Source organism: Tachysurus fulvidraco, chromosome 20 (assembly GCF_022655615.1).
Source record: "Tachysurus fulvidraco isolate hzauxx_2018 chromosome 20, HZAU_PFXX_2.0, whole genome shotgun sequence".
Lineage (NCBI taxonomy): Eukaryota > Metazoa > Chordata > Actinopteri > Siluriformes > Bagridae > Tachysurus > Tachysurus fulvidraco.
Window position 1 is genome coordinate 2374277 of NC_062537.1, and position 17772 is coordinate 2392048.

The window sequence follows — 17772 nt, forward strand, 5'->3', positions numbered from 1 at the left end:
TGAATGGCCTCGGCCAAGGATTTGGCTGGCCGCCATGTGGCAAAGTGCTGCGCAAGGTAAGGCAATTACTATGTCCATGCCTCAGCTCACGTTTCAAGACATTTTGAGAACATGCAAACTTATCCTTATCCTTTTCCCATTACAGCACCTGTTTTTCAGTGTCGGCAGCACTTTAGCGTTAGCTTTCAACGTGTGCAAGTCAGGTGTCACGTTTGTTTAATTTGTGAATAATATTGCCTACAGACCATATAGAGTCCAGCTTTCTTCAACATCATGGGTTATTTTGTGTAGACTCATGATATTTAGGAGGTCACGGGAGTGAATACTTATGCAAAGCATTTTAAGTATGTGAGGGTTGAGTATAAATAGGCTTTCTGAATGTCTTACATTACAAAGAATGCCATTTCACTCACACACACACACACAGTGTCCTTGTATGGTTTTGACTAAGTACATGTACAGAACAATTTGTACAATACTCACAACAGTGTTTGTAAAGACTGTGTAAAAGTGCCCCCCGTTTTCCCGCCGCAGTGGTTCGAGCCGTCCCAGTTTGGCACGTGGTGGGCTGTTCTGTGCTGCAGCATGAACCTGGCTGGCAGTGTGGGTCCCATCATCACCACACTCCTGGCTCTGTACTACAGCTGGAGGAGCATCATCTGCGCCTCTGGTGTCATCTGCATGGCCTTCGCTTTTGTCTGCCTGCTGCTGGTGAAGAACGAGCCCAAAGACGTGGGTCTGCCCAGCATCCAGCACAGCACCAAGAAAGGCAAAGGCAAAAAAGGAAGTAAGGGTTCGATAGGAACGTTCTCCTCTCTCGTCAACATTCTCACACACTACTTTTCCTTTTCTTCACCTGCTGCATAATGCCATCCAGAAATATTTCAATGGTGGTAGCAAAACGACTTTAAATTCAGTATGAAGGTCAAAACGCTACAGCGACTCTCTGCTGAGAGACGCACGGATGCTGAGACAACACGCCACGCCTCTTTGGCAGCAGTGACATTTAAGGCCACGCCCCTTCTATTCATGACCAAGTTTCAAAGGATTTTTATAATCCTTTTTTTCAAAGGATTACAGTTCTATAGAAATAGTTATGCAACAGGAAGTATGTTTATTAATGACTGACGTTTCTCTATAAAAAAAGGCATAAATGTTCAGATCCTGTCTTAAGCCACTCTCTTTCTTTCCTCACTCTAAAGCCGTGAACGATGAGAGCTCGTTAAAAGAGTTCCTGCTCTCTCCGTACCTGTGGGTTTTGTCCTTCGGATACTTGGTGGTGTTCGGGGTGAAGATCGCCTGCACCGACTGGGGGCAGCTGTTTCTCATGCAGGAGAAAGGCCAGACAGCCATGATGGGTACGCCTGCAGCACCACAGTCCGACGTTTTAACCTGGAAGAAAAAAACAAAACAAAACCTAACATTTTTAATAAAATTATTACTTAGTAGATGTGTACATTGGTTTAAAAGTTACATTTAATTGTTAGATATTTGTATTAAACTGATAAAATGTGGAATTTATGGAGCTGTTATCAGATCTATAGTGATGCCATTGATTCTTTTTTCTAGGCAGTTCGTACATGAGCGCTCTGGAGGTTGGCGGTTTTGCTGGTAGCCTCGCAGCAGGCTTTATTTCTGACAGAGCCGTTGCCCGGGTGTGTGTGTGTGTGTGTGTGTGTGTGTGTGTGTGTGTGTACATTTTCCTACAACCTGTAACAGCTCAACAGTTTAAACTAACCACAAAGTTTCGTTGTGGTTTAAACAGCAAGGACTGGGCACATATGGCAACCCCCGACACACACTCCTCTTAATCATGATGGCTGGCATGTCCTTGTCCATGTATCTCTTCCGAGTTACCATCACTACAGATGTCCCAGAAGTACGTACTGCATCTGATTTTATTCTGTACTGAATAATTTAAAGATGATTTGATCCACATTTTTATATGACTTTATTAGTACGAACAAAGTGTTCGCTTTTGTGTTATGTAACAAATGATTAGTATGGATATAGAATTTGAGCTTTAATGCATCTGTATTCATTATTTTCTGTTCATTTAGGAAGCTCCGTTGTGGGTCATTGTTCTCCATCCAATCTCTGTCCTCACTGGGCTGTCCGAGAAAGAGGTACACACACACACCACACCCCCTTTACTACTAATTATACACACACAAACCATGCCCCTTTACTACTTATGATACACACACAAACCACGCCCCTTTACTACAAATTACGCACACAACCCACGCCCCCTTTACTACTAATGATACACACAACCCACGCCCCCTTTAATACTAATGATGTGCAAACCACGCCCCTTAATTAGTAATAACACACACAAACCACGCCCCCTTTAATACTAATGATACATGCAAACCACGCCCCCATTACTACTGATACACACAAACCACGTCCCATTTACTACTAATGAAACACAAACCACGCCCCATTTACTACTAATGATACACAAACCATGCCCCCTTTACTGCCAATGATACACACAAACCACGCCCCTTCACTACTAATGAAACACAAAGCACGCCCATTTACTAATAATGATGCACACACACAAACCACGCCCCGTTTACTATTAATGATACACACAAACCACACCCCCTTTACTACTAATGATACACACAAACCACACCCCTTTACTACTAATGATACACACAAACCACACCCCCTTTACTACTAATGATACACAAACCACACCCATTTACTGCTAATGATACCACACACAAACAAACCACACCCCCTTTACTACCAATGAAACACAAACCACGCCCCTTCACTACTAATGAAACACAAACCATGCCTCATTCACACGGTCAGTCAAGCCTCTTTTTAAAGAGCTGTTATTTTAAATGAGATTCCTGCCTTTCCTTCCACACAGCTCTGGATTTTAACTCTCGGTGCTGCTTTTGGATTTTCGTCGTACGGCCCTATCGCACTGTTTGGGGTGATTGCTAGCGAGAGCGCTCCCTCGAACTTCTGTGGGACATCACATGCCATCGTAGCACTTATGGCAAACGGTGTGTCTTATATCTGATTGACTTTCTACTTTAGATTATAAACAAATATAGTCTTAGGATTTACCTTTAAAATACTCAATATAGCAACATGCTTGTTGTGAAGCGTTCCATAAATGCTTTTTCTGTGTGTGTGTGTGTGTGTGTGTGTGTGTGTGTGTGTGTGTGTGTGTGTGTGTGTGTGTGTGTGTGTGTGAATCAGTTGGCGCGTTCCTTGCCGGCCTGCCATTTAGCACCATTGCCAAGCGCTACAGCTGGGACACGGCCTTCTGGGTAGCGGAGGTGACCTGCGCCCTGACCACTGTTTGGTTTTTCATGCTGCGCAACATGCGCACGAAGATGGGACGAGTGGACGAGAAGAACGACTGAAACCCCACACACACACACACACACAGAGCCCAACTACAATACTGAAACCCTGCCAATGTGAAATCACTGAGCTACAACCCAGCAACTCAGTAACTGTGTATCATCTCTGCTCAGAAAAAAAATTTCTTCACTCTATCATATTTGTTTAGTAATAAGTTTGTCTTAATGAACTCGGCATCCTCTACACTGAAGTTCTACACTAGCAACTGGAACTTGGGTTGACTGAGCTAATAAATATCTATACACTGAATTACTGAATAAATAAAAATATAGAAAGCTGGTGCTTGAGCTAAAAAAATGAATTAATGAGAAAAATAAAAATCTCTTGCATTCGTGTGTTACAATTTTCATCTTTTAAGAATTCAGTGAAGCAGACATGCGGATATTATAAACCGATTTAAAAAAAAATATATGATTCAGGAATATGGCACCAGACATTTTATTTCAAACACAAACATGTCACTTGCACTGCTTAAAACAACTGGATTGTATTAACTACGCGTCGATCAGCAAGGCCTCGGTGCTGCAGTCGAACAGGATCCGGCCGTTCACAGTTTGGCTGTTTAGTTTCAGAAACTCCAGCACTTTCTCCTTCTGCTCCGTTGAAGCGGTCTTACGGAACTCGATCACCTCGGTCAGGAGATCCAGTAGCTTGTCTCCTTTTTTATCTTCAGGGTTGAAACACTCAGTGATGTCCAACAGGGACTGGAGTTTGTAGTTTTTGTAGGGGATTTTTTCGGAATCCAGAAAGCTCTTGATTTCTCTGGTGGTCAAGTTCTGCGCAGTTCCCTGCTTGTACATCTGATCTTCACAAACTTCTGCTAGCCTGGCCCATGCGCATTCACCTGGAGGGGACGCTGTGTGTTAGCAAAGCTCTCACTCACTCACTCACTCCTTGTCCTGTGCCTCAGATTAAAGTGAACTGGGTTTGTTTACCTGCCAGCAGGATGAGGAGGACTTTACCATCTTTGTGAAGTAAACTTCTGTAGAAGGAAAGCGTGGCCTCTGGATCCTCCACATAGTACAGCATCTGTAATAAAACAGTAAATCAGGCTCTTCAGTCTTCAATAGCGCAGAAAGCCATTCCTGTGTTTATACTTAAAAAGTCAGGGTCTCTGATTTTCAAAACGCGGTTGTAGCTGCCTCTCTACATTACTACGATAGAAAAGAGGTGTTATTTGTGTAGTAACAGCGTTTAGCTCAGGAGTTATTGACTCGGGAAACTCCAACCTGTGAATATGTGGCCAACTTCCTGCTCCTTCAGTTCTCTCCAGGACTGGAAAGCTGATCCTATATTAACACGTCCTACTTCTTGCCTTATCCGCAAGTCTTTCTTCTCTTTCTTTCTTTGTTTTTATCCTCCATGTCAATGTTAAAACCGCTTTCTGCTAATGTCACACATGCGCACTGAACACTCTCTCCGCCGCATATTGACAAGACACGCCCCTTTCTGCTCATTGGCTACACGTTTGTTTTGATTTTTGTTTATTATTCGGCCCGACTCAGTTTTCTGAAGCATTTCTCAAAAATCGGAGACCCTGCCTTTAATATCAGACAGTCGTTATTATACAGTAAGTTTATTATTTATATTAAATATTTCATTAAACCAAAGGAATATTCAGAAGTTTAGGTACGAACCTGAATCATGTTAATAAAGTGCATCTTCTTCTCAGAGTTCCTGGTCTTCCATTCCTTCTCAAACTCCACCGCAGTCATCTCATTAAAAGTAAAGTTCACGTAATCGAGTCCGGGTGTTTTGGATAATAAAGCTAGAAGAAATAATGTCACACACCACCCTAAGTCTAGTCTATAATCTAAAGAGCAAGAGCAGGTTCACATTCAGTTACTGTTACGATGCAAAAACGTAGGATTTCCTGTTAGAAGATCACCGACTAGCCATTTTTACCAATTATAGGCTTAAAAAAATCTTTTTGGAATCGGTGGCTTTAAACGAATAAAACATTCACCATTGATTTCACTTCAAGAATGATTTATTTATTTTTTTGAGGCACTAATTTCTCATCGACCGTATGTTGGAAATTCTGGGACTTTAGTCTCAGTGAGGTATTTCTGAGTATTTATTATACACTGGAGTGTAAAAAAACACACTTAAAAAAAAGCCTGATCTGATATCTGATCTTTCTGGGATTCGTGTTCTGTTCTTTACCTTTATGTTTGTTAAGCATGACGTCGCTGGGCTCCACCACCTCGTTCTCCACTTTGGCATCTGGGTGCATTTTATGCAGCAGTTTGAGAATTTCCAGGTCGATCTCACCTGGAGAAAGACGACGGCTTTTAAGAAAGATGATGCAGATCCCTTCATGGAGCTCGAACCACATGAGAAAGAGTCAACCTACCTGGTCCAGTTCCTACTCCCATCACGTTCAGAGTGGATTCTCCTGATCCGATGCTGCACAAGGCAGAGAGAGAGGAAGATAGAGTGTGTTTTGAGATATAGAGTCGCTTTGTGTGTGTGTGTGTGTGTGTGTGTGTGTGTGTGTGTGTGTGTGTGTGTGTGTGTGTGTGTGTGTGTGTGTACTTGGCCAGGATGTCTGGAAGAGTCGTATGGATGAAATCTTTCATGCACTGGTGTTCTGCAGAATTCGACAACAGCAGCTCAAAGGTCAGAAGGTATTCAGAATAATCGTCCAGAAGGCTCTGCATCTTTATTGTTTTTTTTTTCCTGGAATACGGAAACGTTGTAGCTGTCAGTTCGGATTGCACAACGTAGTTGCGTCAAGCAAGAAGCATCTTTAAACCAGTTTGATTCAAGGTACTGATTTTCACGTAGCACACCCACACACACACATACACATAGAAGTTCGCCGTGACAAAATCACCTTTTTTTTCTTATTCAATTTACATTTTTACTGCTTAGTACATTTGAATTTTACTTGCAAACGATAACATTGTACAATATTTCCTTAAGCCTTTTTTTCTCTTTTTCCCCCTGACATTGTTTTTACTTTCAATTTCTCTATGTTGTAACTTCCTTACAACTGTCTGCAATGGTTCATAATCTAAAAAAATAAGAAAAGAAAGAAAAAGTAAGAAAGACATTTGGTACATTCACATAATGACGTGTGTGACGGATCATTTTTCAAAGAATTTTTCTTCAATTCAAAGAATTTTTGCCTTTTGCATTTCAAAGAAATTTGCAGGTCAAAAGATCTGAAAGAACTAACTCTAGTGTTTACATTAAATATGTCATGCATTTTATTTCTGTACTGAGAATGGTAGAAATCTCCTGAAAAGGGTTTTCATCACAGACTGCATGTGAATTTTTTTTAAGACTTACCCTTAAAGAATTGCTTGCAGTTGAAATAAAACCTAGATGAATTTAAGTCCATTATGAGCACCCACTGACACCCACACACCCACTGACACCCACACACCCACTGACCCCCATAACACACACCCACACACACCCACACCCACCCACACACACCCACACACACTTACTTGCTGTCGTCAGATTGTTGTTCTATGGACGTGTACAGTAGTGCAGGAACACTGCTTCATCTCAGAATCACGTTGATCTTTTTAAAGCTGTAGCTCCGCCCATGGCAAGATATCTAGTATTTACAGAACTGGATGCTCCTCCTTTAACTCAATTAAATATCAGACAGCATGATGATGCCCTTTCAGAGCTGTATAAATATACAAATTGGAACATTACAGATTTATATTCATCTATAACTGAAGTTAAAGCCTGTGTATGGTTTGAAAAATGTGTTTGTGTATTAATCCAAGCCTTCACGTCATTCAGGAAAACCGTCTTGAACCTTTAACTTGACCCCAAACTGGAATTTTGGTTGAAATATAGCCTAGTGATGTTTAACATGAACATATATTCATATTTACGTCAAGTAAATACTGAGTGTAAATAGCGTTTAACTGACTGCATTAACCCAGTGATCACATATGAGTACTATAGAACACCCACATGCAGGTTTATTACAGGAAAACAATCATCCAGGATGTGTAGAATTCACAATAAATGCTACATGTGTAGGCTCCAAACTCTAGAGATTACGTTGTTTTTTTATTCTAAACATCCTGTGTAGACGGGAAATGAAATAGAAAGATCATGGATCAAGGTTCAAGGAAGCTAATTATACAAAAAAATCTGGTGCCACAATATTTTATAGTCTCTAATGTTTGGCCCCAAAACAAAAGAGTTTCTAACCCTAAGAGCCAGTGGTGAAGCATGGTGGTGGCAGCATATGACACCAAAAAGACAGAGCGCTGTATGTATTACTACAAACCGTCATGAGAAATGTAAGTGCAGCCCGAAAGCTTTATTAAAGATACTGGTAAACAAATACAAGCAAATTTAAAAAATAAAAAAATTTTTTGATGGAGGTCTGATCGGAGCAAATCTTTGACGGTTATAGTAAACGTAAAGCCTAGGAGGAAAAACTTTTTGTTTTCTACCACCAACAGTTTCACCTTCTACAATTCTATTACGTCCTAAATGAAGAAACCCATCAAAAAAGCGAAGTCACAAACTAACAAATGCTATTACAAAATATGAACTAAGGGGTGTGTATACTTATGCAAACGGGTTACATAACCGATCTTTTCCTTTCGTTTAGTCTTTGTACTAAAATATTTCAAATTTTTATTATAGTTTTCATTATATATATTATATGTATATATATATATATATATATATATATATATATAATACAAATTATTTATTATATATTATTATAATTGATCCAAATTGTTAACTGTAAGCTATTTTTTCTTTTAGTTTTATGGTTGATATCATGCCATTGCTGAAGGTTCCAACAGTCGGGAACACAGTGATCCTTCATCAACCCTGAACAGAACAGTCAGGCAAAACCGGTAGGGGGTAGAACTTATCATCATTATAATCATCATCATCATTATTATTCACATAATCCTAAAAACGTTTTGATGAGTCAAAGCTTCAATGCGACTGATACAAATTATTCTATTCTTAATGAATAAAAAATCACTTATCATCGTTGGCTTGCTGATGTATTACTGATGTATTATCTTTCTTTACATCTAAATCCAAAAACAAATTCTATTTAAAGCTGAAGACATTGGCAAGGATTTTTTTGTGCTGTATTTAACCACGATGCTGTTGAGATCATTTGTAACACGCATAAAGCACTTCTCTAAGCGGTTTTAGTTTTTATATCACGACACAAAATTACCACAATGAATTCCTTCAATTCTTTTTTTTCAAAAATTTTTGATCGTTTCAAGTATTCAAGTTTTTTATTCATTTAAGCAAGCCAGAGGCAAAACGGTGAGGAAAACCACCCTCAGAAAACATACTGGAAAGGGCGTCATTCGCTGTGAATATAATGTCTCAAGAGGTTTTTACTTTTCGCCTGATGTATGCAAATGCATACCGCTAAAGCAAATGCAGACTTGGGCACTTGCCCCGTGAGGTTGGTATCATCTGGTCTTGCGTGATTCTGTTTGAAACTCACTCACTCATTTTCTACCGCTTTATCCGAACTTCTCGGGTCACGGGGAGCCTGTGCCTATCTCAGGCGTCATCGGGCATCGAGGCAGGATACACCCTGGACGGAGTGCCAACCCATCACAGGGCGCGCGCGCACACACACACACACACACACACACACACACACACACACACACACACACACACACACACACACACACACACACACTCCAGACAATTTATCAAGAGATGCCAATCAACCTACCATGCATGTCTTTGTACCGGGGGAGGAAACCGGAGTACCCGGAGGTAACCCCCGAGGCACGGGGAGAACATGCAAACTCCACACACACAAGGCGGAGGCGGGAATCGAACCCCCCGACCCTGGAGGTGTGAGGCGAACGTGCTACCCACTAAGCCACCGTGCCCCCCCTCTGTTTGAAACTTTACTTCTTAAATGATCAGTCCGAAAGATCCAGATAAACTGCTTAATTACAGTACACACACGTCTGTATTCCCTCGTACAGATTTTATCCATCGTTGAAATGTAGACATTATTATATATATTTTTTCTTATTCAGGTAGGATTTTCCAAATAATCTACTGAAATTATATTTATGTTTATATATATAAACAAATTGAATGAATTTCTGGTCTGGCTGAGAGTCTGACATAAATCGAGTCAGGACTCTTAGCTGCTTACGCACAAACACTTGATTGCCCTAGTCTTGCCAAGACAACCATTGATTATTTTCCTATAACAGCACATTCTGAAGTTTTTCTCTGCTAGCGCACCTAAACCTGGCTACAACTGACACACGTCACGGTTAATTCAACTGTACTATGAATGCAGCAGAACGACAAGACAGACAACATGCCATAACATGACCTCAGGTGCTAAAGTATAAGGTTTGCCTTATCTTATATAAACCTGATCTTGCAAGCACTCACCTGGCCAGACAGGTATGCAGCTAACACATTATGTGCAGCTATTTTGCCTCAAGGCAAATGTCTGTCTTCAGCCAAGAGCCGCAGGAAATCGAGCTATTCCTAACATCAATTCATAGAGTTGTTTCAATATTTATCATAGCCTACATTGATGAATTCTGGAATTACTGTCAAACCTATGTGCAAACAAGTCCACAAACACCGACAAATATGTCTTCACCCAAAATTACACTTACCACATTGCAATGATTAGAATAACAGGATTTCTAAATATGCTCACCTGCTGTCTGTCACACCCACAACATAAACACAACATTATTTGTGTGTTAAGGAAAAGTGTTAACTTGAAATTACAAAGCTGCTCAAGTTTCAGGTTCTCATTTCCAACTTGTTTGGTTATTCCCTGTTTCGGTCTTTTACCTGACTATGGGGTTGTTTGCCATTTGTTTTTTAAATACACTTTACCTGTATTTACATCTTTACCACTTCAGTCTTCAGTTTTTTTATGACAGTTCACACACATGTTTTTCTTTCCATAAATGCATGGAAAGTATGATAAAGTATAAAAGTAAAAACATCTTGCTTAGTTCCATTTATTTATTTGTATTTTTTTGCCTGTAAAGATTCCTTATGTATATCTATGGAAAAAAAAAAAACCCTTCGATGCTCTCTATGTAAGGTCTAATCTTCGGTGAGGATGGAGGGAGAGAGAGACGTCCACCAACAGATGAAGTTACCTGGAGAATAATAGGGCGGTACTGAACAGTATGTATTATTCAAACTCTGTTCATAATTAGACTTAAATTTGAATTTTACTGAGGTATAAGCTCCAAAGGACAAATATTTAAAAGTAATTATTTGCTTTAACTTTAAAGCAATGCAAATAGGAATAGATAAAACCGTTAGGATATTAAATATTCCCTTTAGGATGGTGACATGTGACTAATAACTCCAATATAGACTTTTTAAACACAACTTTGTTTGTTTCCATTTTCCATTTAAACCAGTTTAGTGGAAAAAAGAACATGTGAAATATATTTAACATTTGGAATTGTTTAACTGTGTAATTTTAGAAAGAATAGCAGAATATTACGTAAACATGATATTCAATATGTAGATGAATTGAAGGAAACTCTGATGTAGTTTGTAGTTCATTATATGAATAATCCAATCCAAACCTTTGTTTTTCGGTGATCGTTACCATCGTTGTCAGATCTTTTGAGCCTTTTTCCTGTTTCTTGTTCTTTCAACAAGACAGTCAATTAAAACACAAAACAAATGCAGAATATCACTTAAAAAAGGTTTATTCAGTAGAATATGATGAAGGGGAATTTGTTAACTGTTCAGCCATATTGATGCTTTAGGACTCACATTTCTGGACCTAATAAACTCATTTGGGCTTAAACAAAACTAGAGCAACTCTTCCTCTTAATCATACGCTAGATTTAATAATATCACACGGAATCGATGTCACTGATATAGATATACTTTAAAGTGATGACATCACAGACCATTACCCCATAATGTACACACTACCTGTAGAACAGACTAAAGCGGCCTTCACACCGCACACGACAAACGGAAACGACTGTCCGATTTCGCCCCCTAGTGACAGTCACACGGAATGTGCAATATGATCGTGTAGACATCAACATGGGAGAGAAGCTTCTCGCGGTCTCGGAAAACCCATTACTATGATCGTGACCCCCGAAAATAACCGCGAAAATCTTCTCCATTAAGGCGCAACTCTTGCATTAAACGGTGATACTCACCGAGACGTTTTCTCCGAGTCAGGTTGTGTTTTATCCACACTGATTTGCAATGTTTTCTTTTGCATCTCCAGTAAAGAAGAGCAAAAGCAAGAGCCTGTATTCTCCCTCCATTTATCATTGTGAATGAAGGAATTAATTATTGAAGGAGTAAAAACAAAAACAATTTTTGTGAGGAAACATCGACACAACATTAAAAATAATACAATATAAATATTAATAATTTACTACTTTTTTAATCATTAACAATGTATTTAAATCAAAAATAAAGTTTAAAAAAATAAGTTTTTGATAAAGTTTAAAAATTACTAAAGTTAATATCAATACTTTTCAATAATTCTTATCACCTCGTGCACACGAACCTGATTGGACAACATTGGAATACGTCACATCCGGTCGGTATATTAGATGCGGTGTAGTCAAACAAGTTCAAATTTTTTAACGGATCCAAACATTACGGTTCCGCAGATGGTCGCCACCTCACGCAGCCCCTTTGCGACTCTCCATAGGAAATGAAGGCCGCATAACTGTGTCTCACCACGTTATAGACTCGTTAGAACTATTATTCCGACCACTGAAGACAGATTCACTAATAACCTGCCTGATCTGTCTGGACTTCTTACTGTACCCTTAAACACAAACAATCTAGATGTAATGACTAACAGCATAGACACTATATTCACTAGCACATTAGACACTGTTGCCCCATCCAATTAAAGAAAGTTAGAGACAAAACACCTGCACGGTGGTATAATAGTCATACTCACACACTCAAGAGAGAAACAAGAAAGGAACATTATTAGAAGACATGGGATTAATTACCACTGTTATGATGATAACACGCAGTTATATATCTCATCAAAACCAGATGAAATAGCTAAATTGTCCAAAATAACTCAATGCGTTAGAGAGATAAAAGACTGGATGAGATGTAACTTTCGTTGTTAAACGCCAATAAGACAGAAATACTACTTATCGGACCAAAAACAAGTACACAGAAACTCTCACAAATCTTCCATTTAGAGGGATGTACTGTCACTAGTAGCTCGACAGTGAAAGACCTGGGTGTTATATTACATAGCAACTTACTAGAAAAACAGCTTTCTTCCACCTTAGAAATATTGCCAAGCTGAGAAACATCCTGTCTGTATCTGATGCTGAGAAGCTAATTCATGCATTCATGACCTCTAGACTGGATTATTGTAATGCATTACTAGGTGGTTGTCCTGCATCTTTAATCAATAGGCTACAGTTAGTCCAAAATGCAGCTGCCAGAGCTCTCACTAGGACAAGAAAGTATAACCATATAACCCCAATTTTATCATCTCTACACTGGCCACCTGTTCAGTTTAGAATTGATTACAAACTGCTGCTACTTACATACAAGGCTCTTAATGGTTTAGCTCCCATGTATCTAACTAGTCTTCTAACACGATACTATCCTTGATCCTATACTCTGAGGTCACAAAACTCAGGACTTTTGGTAGTTCCCAGAATATCTAAGTCTACTAAAGGTCGTAGAGCGTTTTCTTATTTAGCTCCCAAACTTTGGAATAGTCTTCCTGATAGTGTTCGGGGCTCAGACACACTTTCCCAGTTTAAATGTAGATTGAAAACTCATCTCTTTAGTCAGGCGTACACATAATACATCCCATAATATTGTGCACTATTACATCAGTCTTGCACATTTTATGAACAGCAGATATGTTAATCCCTCTCCAGTGCTTCTCTCTTTCTAACCCATCCCTAGGCATCCAGAAATTGTACCAGCTCCGATCGTCTTCCGTAACATGAAGATTTTGGACCTCCACTGAGACGAGGCCGACTCTGAGAATCCTGAGGCATCTAGAGATCTACCAGCTCCAGTTAGACTGCGATACTATAGAGGAGATGTGAACTTCATGTGATCTTTTGCATGTATACAACATTTGTTTGACTGTATATTTATAATCACACCCTCAAGTGTCACCCATATGAGGATGAGGTTCCCCTTTGAGTCTGGTTCCGATCAAGGTTTCTTCCTTTACCATCTAAGGGAGTTTTTCCTTGCCACTGCTGCCTGAGTCTCCTCAGACTTGCTCATTGGGGATACATACATACACATTTAAATATATCTAATATAAATCTTGAATTTTGTATTCTATTAATCTTTATATTATTCTTCCTATTAACCTTTTCTTCTATGTTTATGTTCTGTAAAGCTGCTTTGAGACAATGTCAACTGTAAAAAGCGATATACATTTGAATTGAATTGAATTGAAGAATTCGTTGAAGCAGACAAATTATAAACCGATTTAAAAAAATATATGATTCAGGAATATGGCACCAGACATTTTATTTCAAACACAAACATGTCACTTGCACTGCTTAGAACAACTGCATTTTATTAACTACGCGTCGATCAGCAAGGCCTCGGTGCTGCAGTCGAACAGGATCCGGCCGTTCACAGTTTGGCCGTTTTGTTTCAGAAACTCCATCACTTTCTCCTTCTGCTCCGTTGAAGCGGTCTTACGGAACTCGATCACCTCGGTCAGGAGATCCAGTATCTTGTCACCTTTTTTATCTTCAGGGTTGAAACACTCAGTGATGTCAAACAGGGACTGGAGTTTGTAGTTTTTGTAGGGGATTTTTTTGGAATCCAGAAAGCTCTTGATTCTGCTGGTTGACAAGTTCTGCGCAGTTCCCTGCTTGTACATCTGATCTTCAAACACTTCTGCTAGCCTGGCCCATGCACATTCACCTGCAGGGGATGCTGTGTGTTAGCAAAGCTCTCACTCACTCACTCATTCCTTGTCCTGTGACTCAGATTAAAGTAAACTGGGTTTGTTTACCTGCCAGCAGGATGAGGAGGACTTTGCCATCTTTGTGCAGTAAACTTCTGTAGAAGGAAAGCGTGGCCTCTGGATCCTCCACATAGTACAGCATCTGTAATAAAACAGTAAATCAGGCTCTTCAGTCTTCAATAACTGCGGCAGTGGGGGGAAGTCGTGGCCTAATGGTTAGAGAGTCTAACTCGTCGGCCACGACTGAGGTGACTTTGAACAAATTCTGAGTATGAGTACTTAGCTGTTTGCCACATCACTATCACTATAAATAGCCCAGAAAGCCATTCCTGTGTTTATACTTAATATCAGATAATCGGTATTATATATTTATAATATATATAACAAAACGGTAACAAAAATATGTCATCAAACCAAAGGAATATTCAGAAGTTTAGGTACGAACCTGAATCATGTTAATAAAGTGCATCTTCTTCTCAGAGTTCCTGGTCTTCCATTCCTTCTCAAACTCCACCGCAGTCATCTCATTAAAAGTGAAGTTCACGTAATCGAGTCCGGGAGTTTTGGATAATAAAGCTAGAAGAAATAATGTCACACACCACCCTAAGTCTACTCTATAATCTAAAGAGCAAGAGCACGTTCACATTCAGTTACTGTTATGCTGCAGAAACGTACAGTAGGATTTCCTGTTAGAAGGTCACCGACTCGCCATTTTTATCAATTTTATGCTTAAAATTTTTTTTTGGATTGGTGGCTTTAAACGAATAAAATATTCGTCTCTGATTCACTTCATGAATTTTTTTTTTTTGAGGCTCTAATTTTTCATCAACCGTATGTTGGAACTTGAAATCTTCAGACCACAAATAATAAAGAAACAGCACCACCTGTTGGTTACAAGCAGGAAAAATCTATTTTTTGCTCAAAACCATTACATAATTTGTCCTAAAAATCCTGGGTCTTTAGTCTCAGTGAGGTATTTCGGAGTATTTAAAATACACACTGGAGTGTAAAAAAACACACAATCTGTGTAGACTGGTGTAGACTGGTGTAGACTGGTGATACTTTAACCTGCTAAGATACCTGATCTTTCTGTGATTCGTGTTCTGTTCTTTACCTTTATGTTTGTTAAGCATGACGTCGCTGGGCTCCACCACCTCGTTCTCCACTTTGGCATCTGGGTGCATTTCGTGCAGCAGTTTGAGAATTTCCAGGTCGATCTCACCTGGAGAAAGACGACGGCTTTTAAGAAAGATGATACAGATCCCTTGATGGAGCTCGAACCACGTGAGAAAGAGTCAACCTACCTGATCCGGTTCCTACTCCCATCACGTTCAGAGTGGATTCTCCTGATCCGATGCTGCACAAGGCAGAAAGAGAGAGACGAAGATAGAGTGTGTTTTGAGATATAGAGTCGCTTTGTGTGTGTGTGTGTGTGTGTGTGTGTGTGTGTGTGTGTGTGTGTGTGTGTGTGTGTGTGTGTGTGTGTGTGTGTGTGTGTGTGTGTGTGTGTGTGTGTGCGTGTGTGTGTGTGTGTGTGAATACTTGGCCAGGATGTCTGGAAGAGTCGTATGGATGAAATCTTTCATGCACTGGTGTTCGGCAGAATTCGCCAACAGCAGCTCAAAGGTCATAAGGTATTTAGAATAATCGTCCAGAAGGCTCTGCATCTTTATTGTTTTTTTTATTTTTCCTGAGATACGGAAACGTTGTAGCTGTCAGTTCGGATTGCACAACGTAGTTGCGTCAAGCAAGAAGCATCTTTAAACCAGTTTGATCAAAGGTACTGATTTTATCGTAGCACACATACACATACTCACATACACATACACATATACACACATACACATAGAAGTTCGCCGTGACAAAATCACCTTTTTTTTTCTTCTTCAATTTACATTTTTACTGCTTAGTACATTTGAATTTTACTTGCAAACGATAACATTGTACAATATTTCCTTAAGCATTTTTCTTTCTTATTCCCCCTGACATTGTTTTTACTTTCAATTTATCTATATTGTAATTTCCTTACAACTGTCTGCAATGGTTCATAATCTAAAAAAAAAAAGAAAAGAGAAAAAAAAGTAAGAAAGACATTTGTTACATTCACATAATGACGTTGTGTGACGGATCATTTTAACTGCCTTTTGCATTTCAAAGGATTTTTGCCTTTTGCATTTCAAAGAAATTTGCAGGTCAAATGATCTGATCTAACTCTAGTTTTTACATTAAATATGTGTCATGCATTTTATTTCTGTACTGAGAATGGTAGAAATCTTCTGAAAAGGGATTTCATCACAGACTGCATGTGAATTTTTTAAAGACTTACCCTTAAAGAATTGCTTGCAGTTGAAATAAAACCTAGATGAATTTAAGTCCATTATGAGCACCCACTGACACCCACAACACACCCCACACACACCCACTGACACCCACTGACCCCCATAACACACACCCACACACACCCACACCCACCCACACACACCCACACACACTTACTTGCTGTCGTCAGATTGTTGTTCTATGGACGTGTACAGTAGTGCAGGAACACTGCTTCATCTCAGAATCACGTTGATCTTTTTAAAGCTGTAGCTCCGCCCATGGCAAGATATCTAGTATTTCCAGAACTGGATGCTCCTCCTTTAACTCAATTAAATATCAGACAGCAGGATGATGCCCTTTCAGAGCTGTATAAATATACAAATTGGAACATTACAGATTTATATTCATCTATAACTGAAGTTAAAGCCTGTGTATGGTTTGAAAAATGTGTTTGTGTATTAATCCAAGCCTTCACGTCATTCAGGAAAACCATCTTGAACCTTTAACTTGACCCCAAACTGGAATTTTGGTTGAAATATAGCCTAGTGATGTTTAACATGAACATATATTCATATTTACATCAAGTAAATACTGAGTGTAAATAGCATTTAACTGACTGCATTAACCCAGTGATCACATATGAGTACTATAGAACACCCACATGCAGGTTTATTACAGGAAAACAATCATCCAGGATGTGTAGAATTCACAATAAATGCTACATGTGTAGGCTCCAAACTCTACGTTGTTTTTTATTCTAAACATCCTGTGTATACGGGAAATGAAATAGAAAGATCATGGATCAAGGTTCAAGGAAGCTAATTATACAAAAAAAATCTGGTGCCACAATATTTTATAGTCTCTAATGTTTGGCCCCAAAACAAAAGAGTTTCTAACCCTAAGAGCCAGTGGTGAAGCATGGTGGTGGCAGCATATGACACCAAAAAGACAGAGCGCTGTATGTATTACTACAAACCGTCATGAGAAATGCAAGTGCAGCCCGAACGTTTTTATTAAAGATACTGGTAAACAAATATAAGCAAATTTTTAAAAAAAAATAAATTGATGGAAGTCTGATCGGAGCAAATCTTTGACGGTTATAGTAA

At 39.3% G+C, this 17772-nt stretch overlaps 4 protein-coding genes across 8 annotated transcripts in view; 1 reads left to right on the forward strand and 3 right to left on the reverse strand.

The window, feature by feature from the left end:
• Positions 1 to 620, reverse strand: part of b3gat1b (beta-1,3-glucuronyltransferase 1 (glucuronosyltransferase P) b) — a 9867-nt gene extending 9247 nt beyond the window's left edge. For all 4 annotated transcript variants that reach the window (XM_027158368.2, XM_047804592.1, XM_047804590.1 and 1 more), the window contains exon 1: positions 484 to 620. The gene's annotated coding sequence lies outside the window, so the exon portion shown is untranslated. The remainder of the gene's footprint in view (positions 1 to 483) is intronic.
• The window catches only part of slc37a4b (solute carrier family 37 member 4b), a 5713-nt gene extending 1985 nt beyond the window's left edge, over positions 1 to 3728 (forward strand). The window contains exons 3-10 of the mRNA XM_027158365.2: positions 1 to 56; positions 535 to 787; positions 1203 to 1358; positions 1570 to 1655; positions 1766 to 1879; positions 2061 to 2126; positions 2894 to 3032; positions 3232 to 3728. The exon at positions 1 to 56 is cut by the window's left edge and continues 177 nt beyond it. Coding sequence (XP_027014166.2) covers positions 1 to 56; positions 535 to 787; positions 1203 to 1358; positions 1570 to 1655; positions 1766 to 1879; positions 2061 to 2126; positions 2894 to 3032; positions 3232 to 3398 — 1037 coding nt within the window. The 3' untranslated portion in view covers positions 3399 to 3728. The remainder of the gene's footprint in view (positions 57 to 534; positions 788 to 1202; positions 1359 to 1569; positions 1656 to 1765; positions 1880 to 2060; positions 2127 to 2893; positions 3033 to 3231) is intronic.
• A 93-nt stretch (positions 3729 to 3821) lies between these two features.
• LOC113650196 (histamine N-methyltransferase-like) lies at positions 3822 to 6966 on the reverse strand. 2 transcript variants are annotated; one of them, XM_047804596.1, is made up of 7 exons: positions 6860 to 6966; positions 5938 to 6079; positions 5756 to 5808; positions 5566 to 5673; positions 5037 to 5167; positions 4335 to 4428; positions 3822 to 4243 (listed from the first exon to the last, which is right to left on the reverse strand). In XM_047804596.1, the coding sequence occupies exons 2-7, from the start codon at positions 6060 to 6062 to the stop codon at positions 3894 to 3896; spliced, it is 861 nt and encodes a 286-aa protein (XP_047660552.1). In that variant the 5' UTR covers positions 6063 to 6079; positions 6860 to 6966; the 3' UTR covers positions 3822 to 3893. The 2 variants fall into 2 exon arrangements, with proteins under 2 accessions (XP_047660552.1, XP_047660553.1); XM_047804597.1 differs by lacking the exon at positions 6860 to 6966 and adding an exon at positions 6697 to 6800 and having other exon boundaries at positions 5938 to 6081.
• Positions 6967 to 13882: 6916 nt separating this feature from the next.
• Positions 13883 to 16742, reverse strand: LOC125139718 (histamine N-methyltransferase-like). Its single transcript, XM_047804595.1, has 7 exons — positions 16674 to 16742; positions 15890 to 16037; positions 15652 to 15704; positions 15462 to 15569; positions 14793 to 14923; positions 14396 to 14489; positions 13883 to 14304 (listed from the first exon to the last, which is right to left on the reverse strand). The coding sequence occupies exons 1-7, from the start codon at positions 16723 to 16725 to the stop codon at positions 13955 to 13957; spliced, it is 936 nt and encodes a 311-aa protein (XP_047660551.1). The 5' UTR covers positions 16726 to 16742; the 3' UTR covers positions 13883 to 13954.
• Positions 16743 to 17772: the final 1030 nt, after the last annotated feature.

Coding starts and splice junctions, on each gene's coding strand:
- LOC113650196 (XM_047804596.1), bottom strand. CDS start 6,062: ATGCAGAGCCTTCTGGACGATTATTCTGAATACCTTCTGACCTTTGAG. Junction 4,429..5,036: donor ACTTTATTAACATGATTCAG/GTTCGTACCTAA, acceptor GTTTTATTACAG/ATGCTGTACTATGTGGAGGA. Junction 4,244..4,334: donor CCTCCTCATCCTGCTGGCAG/GTAAACAAACCC, acceptor CGTCCCCTCCAG/GTGAATGCGCATGGGCCAGG.
- LOC125139718 (XM_047804595.1), bottom strand. CDS start 16,725: ATGGACTTAAATTCATCTAGGTTTTATTTCAACTGCAAGCAATTCTTT. Junction 15,570..15,651: donor GGGAGTAGGAACCGGATCAG/GTAGGTTGACTC, acceptor GTCTTTCTCCAG/GTGAGATCGACCTGGAAATT. Junction 14,490..14,792: donor ACTTTATTAACATGATTCAG/GTTCGTACCTAA, acceptor GTTTTATTACAG/ATGCTGTACTATGTGGAGGA.